The 17,617-nt window shown below is 50.5% G+C and overlaps 1 protein-coding gene across 1 annotated transcript in view; it reads left to right on the forward strand.

Moving 5' to 3' along the window:
- PDLIM4 (PDZ and LIM domain 4) overlaps positions 1–17,617 on the forward strand; it is a 52,039-nt gene that overhangs the window by 20,625 nt on the left and 13,797 nt on the right. The window contains exon 3 of the mRNA XM_075766683.1: positions 4,406–4,490. Coding sequence (XP_075622798.1) covers positions 4,406–4,490 — 85 coding nt within the window. The remainder of the gene's footprint in view (positions 1–4,405; positions 4,491–17,617) is intronic.

The following is a 17,617-nucleotide window of genomic DNA, read 5'->3' on the forward strand; positions in this document are numbered from 1 at the left end:
TTTTAAACAGCAGCTGTGGAAACCTCTGCCCAACGTGGGGGGCCTGGGGGCTGTTTTGTTCCATGCAACCATGGCAAAGCAAGGACAAGGGGCTGAGAAGGAGAGCAAGCCAGCATGCGTGGGCTGGGAAAACCCAAATTCCTTTACAGATGTCGGTGGCGTGCAGCATTGCGCTCACAATGCGGATCAGATTTGTTCTCATTCGCTTGGGGCTGAGTGACCAAGGAAAGCAGCAGCCCAAGAGCAGAACTGCAGGCAGGCTTGCAACCGCGATCTGCGCGGGATGGATAACGGAACCCCGGGGGACACATAGTGTGCAGAGAACCACCATGGACCGATGCACCATCACGGTTCTGCTGAGTCTGCTTGGAGAATTTGAGTATGAAGATTTTCTGTTCTTTCCTGCTCTCTGTACAGAGATGGAGTTTCTCTGGAAGTTTCTATGGGAGAAAGCCCAGTAATGAGTCTGCTGGACATGTAGCCCCAAAAGTCCCTGGAACCTCACGTAGTTGATGTTCTGAGTCCCCCCTCCTGCCTCCCCCCAGCTCATGGAGGTTTTCTCGGGGTCCGTTTGCTGTGAGCCGCGCAGGCACATTGCTGGAAGATGGGAGGGATGACAATGATGTTCTCAAGTTTCCAGTAAAAGCACAACTGAAAAAGTGAATCACAGCTTCCCCTCTGGAGCTCCTCAAGGACTAATAGAGAGGAAAACCGGCAGCTTTCCAGAGCCTGGATACACAGCGATGGTTTCAGCCGAGAGGAATGAAGGAGGAGAAATCCTGCAGCTTCTCCTTCACGTACCCTGGATGAGCCGGGTCCATCAGGGTGCTCAGCTGAGCTCGGCTCCCGTGCCTGTTCACCAGCCTGTGCAAAGTCTTGCCCACCTTGCAGAGCAGGTGAACGCCCTACGTGAGGCTGCAGGGATGGATCCATCACCTTACGGTTAGCACAGCGAGATCCACAATCCTGGGGAAGTAGAAGCATCAGCTGTAGCTGCTTCTAGATTCCGTTCAGCTCCGTGACGCCTAATGCCCGTATTGATGACAAAAACCAGTCGTGACCGTAGTGATGTGCCATCATGGGAGCTTCAGGAGATGGGCAGGAAGTCACTCCTCCCCCCAGAAGGGACTCTACGGATTGGGGTGAAATACAGCAATAGGGTTGTTCTGGAGGTTTGAGCAGTTGTTGCCCACTCACACCCGCGCGGCTGCACAATAGCAGGGAGCAGCATCCCGGGCACAGCCTGGCGCTTTCCCAAGTGCTAAACCTTAGTTATAAGGGAGTGGAGAAATTTAGAAATTCAATAAGACTCAGGAATTCTTGCAACTTAAAAGCAGCTCTACAAATGTAGAGAGCAAGACTTGCAGATCATTACCAGGTGAAAAAACACTTTGGTAAAATAAGTGAGCATATGCAAGTAATCTTTTGAGAATGACGTTGAGTCTTTTAGAAAACAAATCGTGGGATAAAAGGTGTCTGCAACTTTATTTTTTTAGTTACGTCTTGTTAATGGGTCTGTTTCCCACGAAGCCCCGTGTTGAAGGCCTAGCAGTAACCTAGGTCAAGTTATTTTTCTTAGGATTGTCCTAGCAGCCATTAAAACAGAGTAGAGCGTTGTTAGTGCAGAGTAATGATTTCCACATAGCTGACTTTAATCCCCTACAACACATCTGAAAACACTTTTCCTGTCCTTGAGCCGTAAATTAAATGACTCGGAACATTTGAGTGTGAGGTCTGATTTCTCACCCATTACATTAGAAAACTGTGATTAGTTTTTGCTGTTGCCTAAACACAAAGCTCCCACTGTTGGTAGCGTGAACCTGCTGCCAGGGTGGCTTGGGGTGGCCGTGCTGACCCTCCGGTCCCCACTGCTCCGGGGCTTGCTCAGCTCCCCTGCCCTGGGGGGGCTGCAGGGGACCCCCTCTGCTGCTGGTCCTGCTGGGGATGTGGGCACGGGGGTGTTCCCCCAGCCGGGACTGGGGTGTGAGCTCAGAGCATCAGCAGTTCTGCAGTAGCTGCCCGTGGCATCTCGCTCTTGGGCAGTCACCTCTCTGTTGGTTCGGGTTACTCGGTATTCTGCTGTTCCCGTGGAAAAGGGGGAGTCTCCTCGTGTAAGTGCTCATCAAACATGCGACTTGCATTTCTCTTTGGTGAGCCTGGCGTTTCTCCCGGTCTCCTTTGCTTTGCTTTTGAAAGTGCCAAATAGAACCTAAGTTGTGCCGTATCAGCTTAATTTCAGAGTAATGCAAGTGGAGGCTGAGGCGAGCCTGGCTTTGCTCAGGCCATCGCTGGAAGCTGTACGAGGCTGTCTTGCTTATACCAAGAACTTCTGGTCACTCCGAAGGACTGATGGTGAAGCCTTGAGTTTAATCATTAAAAGCACTGACTACGAAGGGGCTTTCTACATGCAAACCTAAGTCTGGCCACGTCCTTCATTAAGTGTGAAGACACCTATAATGATTTTTGGAAAACACAAGTTTAGCTGCTGTCTGGTACAGCCAGCATGATCTTTGTTTGTCAGGAGCATGGGGGACTGGGATGCTCCGACCAGAAAGTGCTGGCAGTACTGGGGACCGAATGCCGTAGCTTCACGCAGAGTGAATTTACTGCTATTGCTCTTATCTTCTGCAATCAGAATCGCTTTCTGAATCTCGGTTCTTATTTACTGGCACGTTGAAGTCTCCAGGGATCCTTTAAGCTGTGTTTGGCATGCAGGCTCCAGAGCTGAGCGAAGGGGAATGGCGTAATTGTCCCTTCTCGGCGGCAGCGCGAGCACACATCAGGCTGAGTCGGTGTAGGGGGAAAAAAGCACGGAAACTGTAATTATGGTCTCTGCCAGTGTGATTAGGCATTTTCATTGTTCTGGGCCTCCAGATGAAATTCTCAATGTGGAAGCAATATACGCAGCACTGGATCGTGGCAAAGAGCGAGTTGGAATTGCTAGGAATGCTGCTGTTCCTGGGAAGGATGGTTTCCTTTGTCCCACCAAAACCAGTTGGGAAGACCAGCCTAAAAAGAAGGGTCCCAGCCTAAAAACTACAATTATTGTGGTAAAAATAATTAATTGGTATAAGACATCTAGCTATGATAAAGAGCAAGTTTTTCCCTGTTGAAAGAGCTATGAAGGAAGTAGCGAGTGGTGACTTGGAACCAAACAAGCTTAAATCCTCAGGGGATGGATCCAAAGTGTGTTAAAGCCAGTGGGAGTCTTTGCTTTTGATAGGTTTTTGGATCAGACCCTGAACTTGGACAAGTAGGTTTGTATGCTGACTGCTTTAGACGCAAAATACCAAAGGTGAAAAAAAAAAAGTCACCTCAAGGATTCCTGGGTTAAAACCTTATTTTTTTTTTTTTTTCAAACTTGGACTCTGCTGATAATTAAACCAAAGCTGAACATGGTGTGTGGCAGGGGCCAGAGTCCGGCGAAGGACGCTTGGCTGCAGCGAGTGATCTGTGCCCGTCAGAACAAGAGCTATTTTCATTCAGTGCTTGCAACGATAAACAGAAGAGTTTCCATTTGAAAGCTTTATCTTGTACTTCAGGCAGTTCCCATCTCCCAACTCAACCTCTTAGCATCCAGAAGAGCCTGTCTATGTGCCTGCTGGATCCTGCTGCTCCCTCCCGCCCCGAGCGATGGAGAGGACAGCCACGCTGGAGATGGCATCCCACCGCTTCCTCAGGTGCCGCTGTGGGGAAGAAATGACCAGGCACATGGATGATCTGGGGGCAGCGACAGCGTCCTGCTCTGGCTTGGCAGGGCTGAAGATGCATTTGTGAATGGAAACGGTATTTTTAGGACTTTTTCTATCCAGCACCTGTGTTGAAAGGGTCAGGATGATTCATACAGGTTTGCATAAGCCTTGTAGCTGAATGGCATTTATATAATTCCTGCTGTGTCCTAGTATATAGGCCTGTATAGTATATAGGGAATGAAAAAATATATATACACACGTAATCAGAATACATTTCAGGATTCAGGGCCAGAATGAAGGGGCAAGGCCAGGAGTACACAAAACAAGAACCACCACAAGCCTGACTACTGACTTCTTGAACTGGAATAGGTTTGTATCTTAAACTCCACGCTAAATTGGAGCCTGTAGTTCAAGAAAGATTTTGAGCTTCGTGGTTTTAATAGCATGGAACTGGCATCTTCTCTGCTTATACCACTGTACTGTTTCTGAGGATAATTCTAGACAAACACATATATATATATATATATATATAAAAAAAAAAAAAAAAAAATCCCTGGCAGGCCTATATACTATATATGTATATGTTTGGGTTTGGTTTTTTTGTTTTTAAGAAGTCGGGGTTTTTGTTGTTTGGAGTTTTTGGTTCATTGTTTGTTTTTGTTTTTTTAAAAAAAAGGCAATTTAAGTTGAGTTAACTTCATTTCCCATTGCAGAGCCGAAGGGAAGAGCTGGTCACCCCCTGTTCTGGAAGATGGCAAGGCTCAAGCGTACCGGATCAACGTCGAGCCAGAACCGCAGGTACGGCGGCAGCAGCCCTGCGCGCAGGCTGGTCTTCCAGCTCGCTTTTCTGAGGGGACGAGATCCGTGTCTGGAATCTGGAAAGTCCTCTGCTCTGCCTGCAGTCCTTCCAGAGGTTAAGGAGTTTCTATGTGTGGTTGTTTTAAAACATCAGGTTTGTTAGACTTTTCCGTGCAGGTCTTGCTGTGCCTTCCTTGGGCTGGTGAAGCCCAGACTCCCGTGGTGAACCAGATCCCTGAGCTGATCTGGCTTAAACCCAGCTCTGTAGCTGCCCTCTGCCCAAGTTAGGCTTTGTTGAATCAGCTTGCCAGTGGCATGAGGAGGCTGGGCAGCCCAGGGGTGGGGGGGGTGCAGCACCCAGCACCAGACCCCCCCTTGAGGCCAACGACCAAGCTCGTGGTCAGCGTTATTTTTGATGGAGCTGTTGGGAGCCATCCTGAGGGTGCTGCCCGACGCCTGCCCTTCGTGGAGCACAGCACGCCCGGGGTCTGTTTGCACCTGCCTTGGCTGCCGTGCCTCTGTCTCGCCTGCTTCCAAAAATCCACCGCACCCTCCTAATCCCGTGGCAGTGATTCACTTCATGTGGTGGTGGATGATTTTTTTTAATAGTCTCTTTTTTTTTTTTTCCTGTCTCACTCCTTTCTCTTCCTTCTCTCTGTTTTGCAGCATGTCTCTTCCCTCTGTCTTCAGCTCTTTCCCCTGGACCCCTCTGCCAGCACGCTGCCTGCATCCTGCCCTGCCTTCCTGCACCTTCCCACCCCACCATCTCCGAGAGCAGGGGCGAGGGCAGCGCTGTGTCCAGCAGCAGCCTGCTACCAGGAGGTGGATGGAGCCGAATAGATCTCCGTCTTTCGTACCCATCTCTTGACTAATAGCTTGTTAGCGAGGTCAGAGATGATTCTGGTTCTCCTTTGGCTCCTCAAAGGGAAGAGGAGCGGTGTCTCGCTCCTCCCTTTCTGCCTCTGAGTTACCTGACTCTTGGGTTTGGGTTGTGCTGGCCCATGACGCGTGCTGCAGGGGTACCTGGGGAATGAGGAGGGGATCAGGAGGAGGGGATGGGGCAGGGGGGAGCTCCCGTTGTCTTGCTCCTCCTCAGATGGGTGCGGAGCTGATGCACATGCTGCAAGTTATCCCAGGGCACACGAGGTAATGGATGGCAGGACTGAAGCCTGCTGAGACTTCTTACTGCTGCAGGTTGGCCAACCCTCCCAGAGCAGCGGCAGAGGCACCAGAGCTGCCTGCAAGCTTCAGAAAACCAAAGTACATCAGTTCAGGCTGGCAAAAAAATCCTGCTATTGCCGTAGCAATGTGGGAACGCTCTTGTGCCAATGCTGAGTGTTCAAATATCGCTCATACGGTTTCCTTCTCTGCAAAGGTGGTTTGTGTTACGGGCTGTTTTGTGAGAGCTTTTTCTCCAGCGCTCACCAAGTGCCTGCGTGCAGATGCTGTTGGCTTAGTTCTGCCCCTCGTTCCTAGAGGTGGCTCTTTGAGTGTCCTGACCAGGGTCCCCCCACAGCCCTCCCTTGGCTCGGTCCAGAGGAACACAAGACCTGCAAGGGTGGAGGAGGGCAGGGTGATGCTACGAGGAGTGGTGTTGGCCTCGTTTCCCTTCAGCAAGGAGCGGGGGCAGAGCACTGGCAGCAGAGGATCCACCAGACGACGAGGGTGAGATTCTCCAAACCCCACGAAGAGCGGACCCGTATAGTCACGCCTGTCAATCTGTCGGCCATTGCAGCCATGTGGAATTGGCAAATATTTTGCATTCCTGCCCGAGGACAGCAGGCAGAGGGGTTTGCATCTGCTGGCACAGCAGAACGGCAGCACCGGCAAACCTGCGCCGGTATTGCACACGAGCAGCTCGTGGGTCTGTTTGTCTTTCTGCACTGACTGACAGAGCAGGGTGATCTGTGTGCTTGGGCTTTGAGTTCCTGCCATGTTTGCTTCGTTAATCAATTACGGCAATCTTTTTTGATAGATATTTTTTCTTAATGGACTTTGATGTGCCCAAAACCTTATGAATAATATTAAATGAGGACCAAATGTGCAGCACTTCTGCTGCCAGATACAACATTTCTGAGGTTTAATGCAGATTGGATTTGAATCTGACTATTAATATATTTTACATATGGATCTTTTTAAAAATTAGACAGTTACATAGAATATAATGAGGGGGGTAGGGATGGATTTTCCTGAATCCTGACCTACACTGAAAATGTCTAAATCTGGGGAGTACTTGGTGGGTAAAACGGATGTTTTGTGGCAAGGCACCAAGAGAGGCGTACGAACAAGAATAGGGAGGTAAAAACAGCAGATTCCTGCTCTTGCTCTCTTTTCGATGGCTGCATCTCCACATTGTCTTGTCTAATGGCTTTTCTGGTCTCCCAGGGAGGAGGTGAAGGGAGGTACCACGCACACATTATTCTTGCTGTGGTTGCACCCTCGATGTGCTGGTTGACTCTCCTCCCTCCCCAAACCGACTGTGCCTCGAGCGTGGTTCACGCTGGCGGCTCGGGACGCGTGCCAGTAGCTGTCCTAACCCCTGCGTTATTGCAGATGGCCTCTGACTTGCACGATGCTAAGGGTGATCGTCTGCACCCAAGGGTGCAGAGCCTTGCAGCAGGCATCCCATCCCCTGGGAGCAGAGATCCCGGTCGTGGCTGGAGTCCCCTGTGGAGCGATGCCGTAGGACCCAGGGCTGTCCTACGCTGTATTAATGCAGCCCCTGTAGCAAAGGCACTTGTTGGATTGTGAGAAAGAAAAGGCTCATTGTACAGTAATAGCTTGGCTCAAAATGTGCAACCTTTAGGTGCACTTCCTTGCATCTGGAAAAAAGCAGTCTGCTTTGAAACGGGGCGGAGGGGGGGAGAAAAAAGAAAATCTGCTGGAATTCTGCCCTGGAATCACAAAAATAGTTTTGGGGTTGTCCTCAAAAGGGTTTTGAGTGTCTTACCCCAAGTGGCCTTTCCAGTAATGCGGAGCACATGTCTTTTCTTCCTTCAGATTTTGCTCTATCAACTCTTACATCAGCCTGGACAAAGATGTCTTGAAAGTCTTTTGACTTATGACTACAGTAATTCTTGCTAGACTGAATCTGTGTGATTTTTAGGAAAGCATGTACACCACAATTACATTTTAGTTTATTTAGGCACAATCTTTGTCTTGAAGGCAGTGAGACTTGCAGTTATCTTTTGTGCAAGGGAGCTTGGAAGGTACGGACCAGTGCTGAGCTCTCCTCTCTTTCCAAATCTGTTGCGGTTTGTCAGTTGAGCTTTGTGGAAAACCCCTACTCGGAGACCAAGAATGTAATCAATCCCCCTTATTAAAACTTTGATTAATGCCACGGCTGCAGGGAATAACTGCCCTCACAACTGAAGAAGTTGGAAGTGGAGAGAGCTGCTTGTCCACAATTAGCAGAAATGACACTGAACAGGAGGTGAGTCAGTCACCCTTGTGAAATAATATTTTATTTTTCTTAAAGTAGACTTTGGTTATCAGATCAGTCTGTCCTTAATGGCAAAGGTCTGTAGAGGAGGACACAAATTTAGTGACATTCAAATTTGCATCCTAAATAACAAAGCGCTGCGTCTTTGTCAGACCCGGTCGTGGGTGATGGCGGGACCCAGGGGGATGCTGCGGGGCGGCTCGGTGCTCTCCAGCCAGCAGCGCCATCACGTGAAGTCAGGACTGCCATCACACAGGCATGACATCACTGCTGACGCGTTGGGATCTCTGGTCTTGCTTTGCCACCGGCTGTTCACCCGGTGCCGGTGTTGCTGCGGGCACCGTCCCCGGCCGTCTCTCCCTGGCAGATGGGGAGAGCGGGAGCGCCAGTCCATCCGTTTCTGGAAGTCCCGCTGTCTTCGGCTTCTTGTACCGTGAGCTCGCTAGTCAAAATACCGCCACGTGGCGCTAATAAGCGGAGAGGATGTTTGCCTTCGTGACAGTTCCCCTACCGCCAGAATTGGCAGCTCTCTGGCCTGGGGGGCTGGAAACGCGGGCTGTGGGGCAGAGCCCCGTCTGTGCTAACGGACGGTAGATCAGGCGTCTGGGGGTGAGAATAATTGCAGCAGAAATTAAACTGGCAGCGCGTAGCCGGAGCTGGAAAAGGATGCAAGTCCTCCCAAACCTGGACATTTGGCTGAAATAAGCTACGTGGGGTGAGAGGCTGGGTTTCCTCCGGCTGCCCGGGGAGGGAGAGGCACTTCTGCAGGCGGTCGCCAGCCCTGTCCCACGGGAATGGCATCCCACCTGTGTGGCCCTCAGGGGAGGGATGGGGGCGGTGGGTCGGTGCTCCCGGTCCCCTTGCCTTGGTCCTCTCATGCTGTGCCCCGGACGCCCAATGCGAGGTGTAAGCCAGGCCAGTGGAAATGACCCCGCGTTCGGGTGCCTCCTGAAGACCTGCTGCCTCCTCGCACGTGTCCTCCAGGCAGCGTGGGCTCCGCAGCATCGTTCCCGTGAGCTTTTCATGCCTGCCTTCACCTCAGAAATAGCCACCTCGTCATAGTATCAGTCTGCTATACTGCTGATCATACTTGCTCCTAATTAAAAACATTAAAAAAAAAAAAAAAATCACATGTGGGTTTCAGGTGCGAGTCTGAGCCTCCGGTGTCCCAGCTCTGGGCTCCTGGGGACAGCAGTGGCGTCCTGCAGTGGAGCAGGGAGGGCGGTTTGGTCTTAACTTGTCCCTTAGCACTGATTTTAACAGCTTTAAAAATGTCTTTAATATTCTCATATTTATTTTTTTTTGTCTGGGTAGATTACCATTATTTTTTTTTATTAAGGATGAACGACTCCTCGTTCGATTAATTGGCTCCCAGTATTGCTTTAAGTCCTCAGTGGATTGGTGGTGTGCAGGAAACTTCCCTAGACGTATCTGCATAAGCAAATGGCACGGGCCACAGGTACTTCTGTGAACTGGGGGTTAAAGCCTCCTCGCTGGAGAAGTGGAATTTCCTTTCCCAAGGTGACCGACCTTCCTTCCTCCCCGGGTCGGCACGGCGGGACGGGCCGTGCTGTTCCTGGGAAAGCTCTGGCTGGGACCCTCAGCTCCGCCGTCCCGCCAGCCCTCGTGCGGGCATCGACCAGTGGCAGAAGGAAGGGGAAAATGTCTGCCCCGTACTTCTGGGAAAACAAAGGGTGAGATAATGCCCTGGCACGAGACCGGGTTCCCGTCGCATGGGAACTCCCAGCGTGTTGTTTGAGGACTGATTTAATAACATGAAACATGCTGAATCCTGCCGGCTGCTGTAAGCCTTGAACCGCGGGTACTCGGGCAGCGTTTCGCACTCAAATGTCAGGGGTTTATACACCACCAAAATCTGCTGATCTAATTTACTGGGTGAAGAGGTCACGCACAAGTTGGTGTGCGCTTGTGTTTATTTTTTTTCCTGTGATATAATACTGAATCATTTGAAAGCAAAGGATTTTTTCTAAGTACCGCTGTAAGGTGTCGAACTGTTGTAGCTGTAACTTTTTGCATGAAATCTCTTATATAAATCAGTATCTTTAGTAAGTGAGCTTCAATAATCCTGGTATATGAAAGAGGAAAAAACAATCTTAGGATAAAGGGGGAAAAAACGGGAATGGAAACTTGAAAATGGTGTTTTCATCTGTTCAGGTAGCTTGGATAGTTTGTTCTCCTCAAAGGTAAGTAGGAGCTATGCTGAAATACTAACAGTGTGGGTTGATTTAGGACAAAACAGAAAATGCTGCAGGATAAAGAGCTAACACAAATATATACCGTGTTATTTTACTTGATAACATCAGTTTCAGTGATGACTCTGTTAACACAGGTAAGAAAACTGCCTGCTTGTGTACTCAGAAATACCGAGTGTTTGTTTGGAAGCACACGTGTAGTTCCATGTTTCTGTTCTTACCCATCGGGGAAAAATAACTTATCCCGCTTTGTTTTTCCTTGTGGCTCACTTAAAATGAAATAATTGTTCTTTGCAGTCACTTATGTGACCTGCTGGAGTGTGAGCGTGCAGAGAGACCCGTCCCTGAGTGGCTGGGTGCCGGGTGGGGGGGGGGGGGTGCTGGGTGCCGGGTGGGGGGGGGATGCCGGGTGCTGGGAGGGGGGATGCTGGGTGCAGGGCAGATGCTCCCTGTGGTCCCCAGGCTCCTTGCAGCCAGCCAAGTGGCACAGGACAGACTGGCTGCCAGCACAGCGGGTGAAGGGGATGGGGCGAGGGCAGGGAGTGGTTGCCGAAAAAGAGATGTTCGGATAAGGCATGCTGAGCATGTAATATTTCTGAGGTCTGAAGCTTAGCTTGGTGGCAGCGATGCTTTTTTTTTTTTTTTTTTTTCTTCTTAGCTGCTGGTAGTGGTTATGGAAAGAAAATTAGAAAGTGTGATACGGTAACACCTGAAAATGCAACAGTTCCCCAGCTGGGAGGAGAGAGGGACAGTAAGCTGGAAAGGATGAAATCGGGACATTGCCTGTTAGTGCTAAGCTCACTAGGTTTGTTCCTTAATCCAGACACCAGATGCTGAGAAATGTGATTTAACGTTAAGCGGTGGCTCGGTCAGGTGGCACTGAAATGGGATCAGCACCATCCTCCCTAAGAGGAGGGGGAGCAGGCGGGAGGCCGGGGTGGATACTTGTGGTGATGGTTTTGGGTTTTTTCCCTCCGTAGTGGATGTTATTTTCTATCGGGGGGCTGGTGTGGCTGATCCAACACACCCAGCAGCCCATGCACGGCGGGGCAGCTTGAGGCCGAGCACTGGCAGGAGCATCACCCTGATGCCCGCACCGAGCGGTGCTCTTCTGGGCTGGAAAGGGGACTCTGGACACTGGGAAGCAGAGAGAGAAAATCCTTTCCAGCGTTTAGACTTGTTGAGCTTAGCCAGAGAGTCACCTGGCAGGGGGGCACTGCCGCTGCCGCCCGACAGCGGAGGAAACGTCGAGGCTCTTCTGCCCTTGTTGTCCAGGGTTATTGTATGGCAAACATACCCTGAGGTTTCACGGATGTTTATTTTCTGTTAATGGTCATAAGGTTTTCCTGTGTGGATGAAAGTTAAGTACTACTTATAGGATACATAAAAATTCTTTTATGCTTAGGCTTCTTCACCCCATCTAATTTCTTCTAAAATTACTTACCGTGAATATTAGTTCTGTTCACATGCGAAGCTGTGGCTGAGGTTGTCGTAGGACTGTGAGAGCTGGAGACACCCACACCAAGCCTGACCCTTAATAGGAGTTTGTTAGGTTCCTGCAACGCAGTAGTTACTCTCCTGTCAGAATGTATTTACGTGTCCTGTGCAGAAGGGCTTCGTCTGCAGAGCTTTGCCCGAAGGTGTTTTGAAAATGCAGCTGGTATATCCTGTGCCCTCCAGTTCAGCAGGGCGTATGATCCCCGGCTAGCTTGCCTTTTTATGAAAGTGTTAATAAAAACAATACACTTGTACAAAGCCCTCCTCTGTCTGCTCGTTAAACACCCCCTTGCACCCCTGATATTAAAAACATGCCCTCTGCACTGGAGCAGGCAAGATAAATGGAAACACATTTTAATCATTCTTCCCGGTCTTGGGTAACTTTTTTTCCATTGCAATGGATTTTTAAGAGACTGCTGGGGAGCCAGGTAGCTTAAGGGATAAGGTCGTGGCGTTGCAGCTCAAGTCCCTCTTGAGCCCTTTAAGTCGCACGAGGGCTGTGGCTTCTCCTGGGGGGTGAAGCTCTTCGCCGAGCCGCTGGGTGCCGGTGGCCATCAGCGTGACCGCGCCGAGGTGGAAAGGTGCTTGCTGCTTAAGAAGGGTCTGTGTAGCTTAATTCCCTCTATTTGTGAGGGATTGTCCCTGGGTTAGATGTATGCTGTGCTCAAGCTATATGTTACGCAGTGCAGAACGTGTGCATGTGCAAATATAGACCTAGAATATCTTCCTAGCTTACCCTAAAAACACTTTTTGAAATAATACTTCATTTTACATCACAGAGCTTCTTCTCACGAGTCTATTCCTTCAGAAAGGGGTGGACATCTTCCTCCTGGAAGTTAAGATATTCCCAACCATCATTTACATGTTATTTAGAAACTTCCCTGTCCATGCAAATATGTTTCGGATAAGTCTTGTCAAGGTTGCAATAACCCTGTCAAAAGCGACAAATCATTTCAAGTTAGTAGGAAACATTCAGCTTTTACCTCTCTGGTGCCGTCGCTCCGGATCCGGCGCGCTCGGCGGGGTGAGCCGCAGCCTGGCATCGGTGTCAGCAGCTCTGCGGTGCCTGGGGCGAGGGCAGCGGGTGCTTTCGGTCAGGCCCCAGCTCCTGGAGTCGCGTGTTTACGGAATTACTCCTGAAAAACAAAGCCAGGCTGCGGTACGTAAAGGGGCGTGTGCTTTGCCCGTGGAAATGGGGTTTTGTGGTTGGAAATTCACACTGGTGGGAGATGGTTCCCTGCCGTAACAACAGTTAAACAGAAAGCAGTGGAGGCTCTCGTGTAACGCTTTATGCTTGCAGGGGTTTTGGCAGAAGTGGCAGAATGCGATACAGAAATAAGCGCTTTAAAACGAGCCTGACTGCCGGGCCTGAGGCCACGAAGCTGAGCGCGCCTTAGCAATGCTCGCAGGGGCTGTATCTCTGCCCGCCTGGACGTGACCCACGGGTGTTTTCCAGCATGTCCAAGGCTCGGCACGAGGCCATGGGGCTCGTTTTGAGCCTCTGTCCCGAGATGTCGCCCGCTGTGTGCTGACAGCCCTGGCTTCTCGGGGTACGGGGGGTCCTGGGGCCGCGGGCGGGCTGGGGCTCGGCCAGGCACTGGGCTGAGTCGTGTTCCACGTGAACGTTGTCTGCGGCCTTTTAACTAAAAGACCATCTGATTTTAAGGGTTTGGTCTCTTACTTAGATCTGAAGAATGAATTTGGTGTTTAGCTGATGACTGTGAAAGGGGCGTAGTAAGCAGAACGTGATGGGTAAAGTTTTTCTTCAGACCGTGGAATACGCTGAAAGAGGAACTTGGCAGAATATTTGAAATCCATCTCAGAAAATAACCCACACGCGCTGTTCATCCAGCTTCAGCAAACTACACCCAACCTCTTTTTCTTACCTGTTAATCTTCTGAGTGGAGCTAAATAGTGGGATCGTACTTACTAGAGCTTTTTAAAGTTAGACTGAAGTCTGCTTAGTCTGTAAAACCGGCATCTCAGCAGGACGTCTGAGCTGTGCTCTGTGTGTAGCTTTTAAAACTTATCCTTTTCCCCCAGCTTTGGGGACAGCCTTTGACATAAGGGTTTGCCAGGGGACTTCCTTCGAGGCGGTGAGCTGGAGAATCCATCCCGCTTCTGCCGACACCGGCCAGTGTAAATCTGTTATTTGCATTCAAATGAAAACAGTGTCATCCGTCCCATGTAGCTTCTCTGCGGGTTAGTAATACGATTTCCATTGCTGGGACTTTTGAACCAGTTTATCAGAGACAAAGCACTGTCTTGGCTGTTGAAAAGCTGGGGGAGGCGAGGAAGGGATCGCTGTATTGCAGTTGTCTTCTGCGCAGAGGTTGAATTTCAGTCTCGAGGGTGTCGGGATGTGCTAGGATATGTCTGGGTGTCAGGATGTGCTAGGATAGTTTTTCAGGCTTAATTGCTCGTCACGTTTGCAAGAAAGAGGACTTGCAGCAATGAAAGCAGTAAAATTTCACCCACAAAAAACCAGGAGAGGTCAGAATCAGGTCATCAAAGTCTGACTGGGTCAGAAGAAAAGGCAACCACAGGCAGAAATAGCACCTTTGCTTTAAAACAATAAATCCTTGCCCGTATCCTATCCTTCTCTCTTGCTGCCAGGTCTGAGCTAATCCCATTCCCTGGGCAGCGGTGCCCGGCACCCGTTGGAGAAGCCGGGGAGTCCATCACCGGGCTGTCTGGGCGCTGGACAGCAGGCACGGCGGGGACAGGTCTCAAACGGCTGCTCAGCCTTGCAGGAACTGTGATGGGTTCGCTCTAAGCTGACCTTCCCTCGCGTGTAGCTATGGGGGCAGACGGGCTCCTGATAACGGCAGTGGTGACACACAAACGGGACAGGACTCTGCCCTCTTCTCTTCCGCGGTGGAAGCTGAGGGACCCATGCCAGGGCCGCGTCTTGTAGCCACGTATTGCAGAGAGGGTTGGAGAAGCGCTGGCCGGCTCCCTGCAGACTGCGGCCAGGCTCCGATACCGGGGCGAGGGAGAGGAAAGTCAAACGCCGGTGAGGAGCCGGAGCTCTCGGGCTCGTCCTGCCGCTGCTGGAGGACGGACACAAGCAAGCAAGCGTGCTCGCAAGAGGCACCTCTTCCAGGTGACCCCGTGGCTAAGGGATGCTTTGACCTCCTGGTGCACAGATAGCTAATTCAGCATTTTGGCAGCAAACGTCTAGCTGACGCTGACCGTGTTCTGGTTTTAAGAAGAGAGTGGATCCGTACGTCAAACAGAAAACTGCTTTCAGCTGAGCCGAGCTGTCAGAGACCTTCAGCTCCGTTTAAGTCTGATGCAGCGCGTGTTTCCGAGGCAGAGCAGGACCGGCTCCCCTGCGCTCAGGAAAACAAACATCTTGCAGGCGATCCCCACTGCAGCTGGGAGCCAGAGCTGCTGCTGGTCCCGTCCCTGCACATCTTCTCCCACCACTGGCAAGGGCCTTCAGGGTGGATTTGGGGCTCGGGGGTGTAATTTCAGAGATGCGTTCGGCTCTGTGCTGGGGGTCTGCTCCCGAGGAAGGTTTCTCAGCTGTGCCAAAGCTGCCGTTGCTCCAAGCTCGTCCAAATCAGGCCGCGGGGGTAGGTGCTGACGCGGAAGTCGTAGGAGTCAGCGTTGGCCTCTCAAATTAACAATCTTCGGTTTTAATCTCTGGTAGTCCGGAAAATGAGATTAATTATTTTGTTTGGTTCTCTGGCCTTTCAAGGGTCTAATTTAAAAGACTGTGAAGTGAAGGAACTTTAAATGCTTTGGATCAGAACATGAAGTCTGATGTTCTCTAAAGCCATGTCTAAAACCTGTGGTCTCTGGAGCTAAAGACTTGTATTTTAAAAAGTCTGGAAGGACAAAAATAGGGCATTTTGCCAAAAGCAAAAAAAAAAAAAAAGAATTCTCCCCCCTTAAGAAAAAGAGGACTTGAGGCAGCAAAATGGTCAAACTTTAGGAAAGTAAGGTTGGATGTGTTTCCCCGAAGTGTATCAGAATACAAATGCGAGTTCCCAAAACTCGTAAGAAATCACGTCTGGTGTAGCATATTCTCTGCGAAGGACCATTAACTCCTGCAGCTCCGCAGAGCTCCTGAAGAGCACGGCTGGTACCGAGAGTGGCCGAGGGGGCGAGCACAGGGGACTCCTGCTTGCCAGGAGATGGGTTAGATTTAAATCCGTGAGTTAAACTGTTCCCAGCCTCAAATCCCAATGTTATTCCTGTTAAGTAGGCCGTTGAAACGGCGTGCTCGCCTTGGTGTATTTTTAAAATCCAGAGAAATTTATGGTTTTTGTTGACTCCACAAAAGGTGGTTTCAAAATATGATAAACTCTCCCCTAAAGAGCGAGGGACTGAGACTAATTTTCAAAACCTTTCTAAATTCCCAATTGGCCACATTTTTCCTACTTACGGGAATGCTTCTGATAGCAGTGATTAGCTTGATAGAAATATTTAATTTTTGAGTTTTCTGTCCTGTTACAGGTTGGACTAAAAAGCCTGAGGGACGAAAGCGTCTCAATTCAGCTACTCCAGTGGAGTCAGGGCACAACCGTAACGACCCCGCAAAGCCTATCTTCACATTCGTTACCATGCGTTAGCTCTGCGTGGTGAAGCCACAGAGTATCTTTGTATTTCTGTTGAAATCTTCAACTTGCTTCTTTTAATGCTCCCCTATATGTTTCCTGAAATTGGAAACGATATGTCCTGTGAAAAGCATTTGAGCTTCGTTACTTTGCTGATTGTGCACATTGCTCCGCTGGCTGCGTCCAGGCTTCATGCTGTAGCTAAATGAAATACCTTCAGTTGATATAGGGGAAAAGACGTTTGTGAATAAGCAGACATGGAACAGAGGGACTTGCTAGAAATTGAATAAGTGCTTGTAGGTGAAGGAAGGAAAAAAGCTCTCCCTCTTTCTGGCTCTTTGAGGAATTCCCAGGATTAAATCCAAGCAACCTGTCATTCAGCATCCTTTCCTTAAATATGAAAGGAAAATCGTTCCTTTCATGCTCTTGATGCTGCGTTGTGTGGTGGGGACAAAAGTCAGGCATCCAAAAACCAGTTAAATTTCTCTTTTCTCCTAGCTTAATAAGCAGTGGCACCCAGGAACGCGCTTGAGACTCTGCACACAGGGCGATGCCGCTCCGTGCAAGCAGAGTTGGCGGCATCTGGCTGTCGGTGCCCGAGGGTCAGTGGAAAGAGGTGCAGCCACCAACCCGACGTGCCTCGTCGGCACTTATATCCTTACGGCAGCTCGGGGCGAGGCGCTGCTCGCTGCCAACGCTGCTCCTACCACAGCCATGGACGTACGGCTGCCCCCGCTCCCTGCACCTCCTGCCAAGAGAAACGCTCCCGGTAGGCCATGTCGCCTCTTCCTTCTGCTGGAAGTAGTTCCTCGGGATATAAACGCTGTATCGGTAAGGGCAGCCCGTACCTGTACGTGATAAGGCGTGGGTTGTGTTCGTGCAGCGCTGATAAACACATGAGGAGGAGGAGGAGGTGTTTTGACGAGGCCGTGCGAGGGCTGGCCAAGGCAGGAGCTTGCTTTGCTGCAGGTCACCTTTGTTTGTTTGCTGTGGTTCATTCCCCTCCAAATAATCCCCTTTCCTCTGCTCATCCCCTCCCCCGTGGGAAGGGACAGGCTGGGGGTCTCCAGCAAGGTGGTGACCAGAGAAGGTCGGTCTGGCTGCGCATCGCGCTGCCCTCCTGTCCTGCAGCCGCACGCAAAACCACCCCAAAACCCACCTGCTCCCGGGAACTGGGACTTCAAACAGCTCCTTTCTAGCTCTGCTCCGTGTTTATCTGGTGTGGGACAGCTGTGTGAGTCGTGTCCGCCAGGAGCGGGGAGGCCCGGGCTCCAGGAGCTCCAAATGCTGCGTGTCGGGAGGTTGGTTACGCTTCGGGATTGATGGTCCTAGAAGGCAAGCATGGGAAAACAGATTGCGAGTTTCTGTTTCGTAGGCTAAAAGAGTTCTCCTCGGTGAAACTTCGCA

This window comes from Balearica regulorum, chromosome 14, assembly GCF_011004875.1.
Source record: "Balearica regulorum gibbericeps isolate bBalReg1 chromosome 14, bBalReg1.pri, whole genome shotgun sequence".
In the NCBI taxonomy this organism is placed as follows: Eukaryota; Metazoa; Chordata; class Aves; order Gruiformes; family Gruidae; genus Balearica; species Balearica regulorum.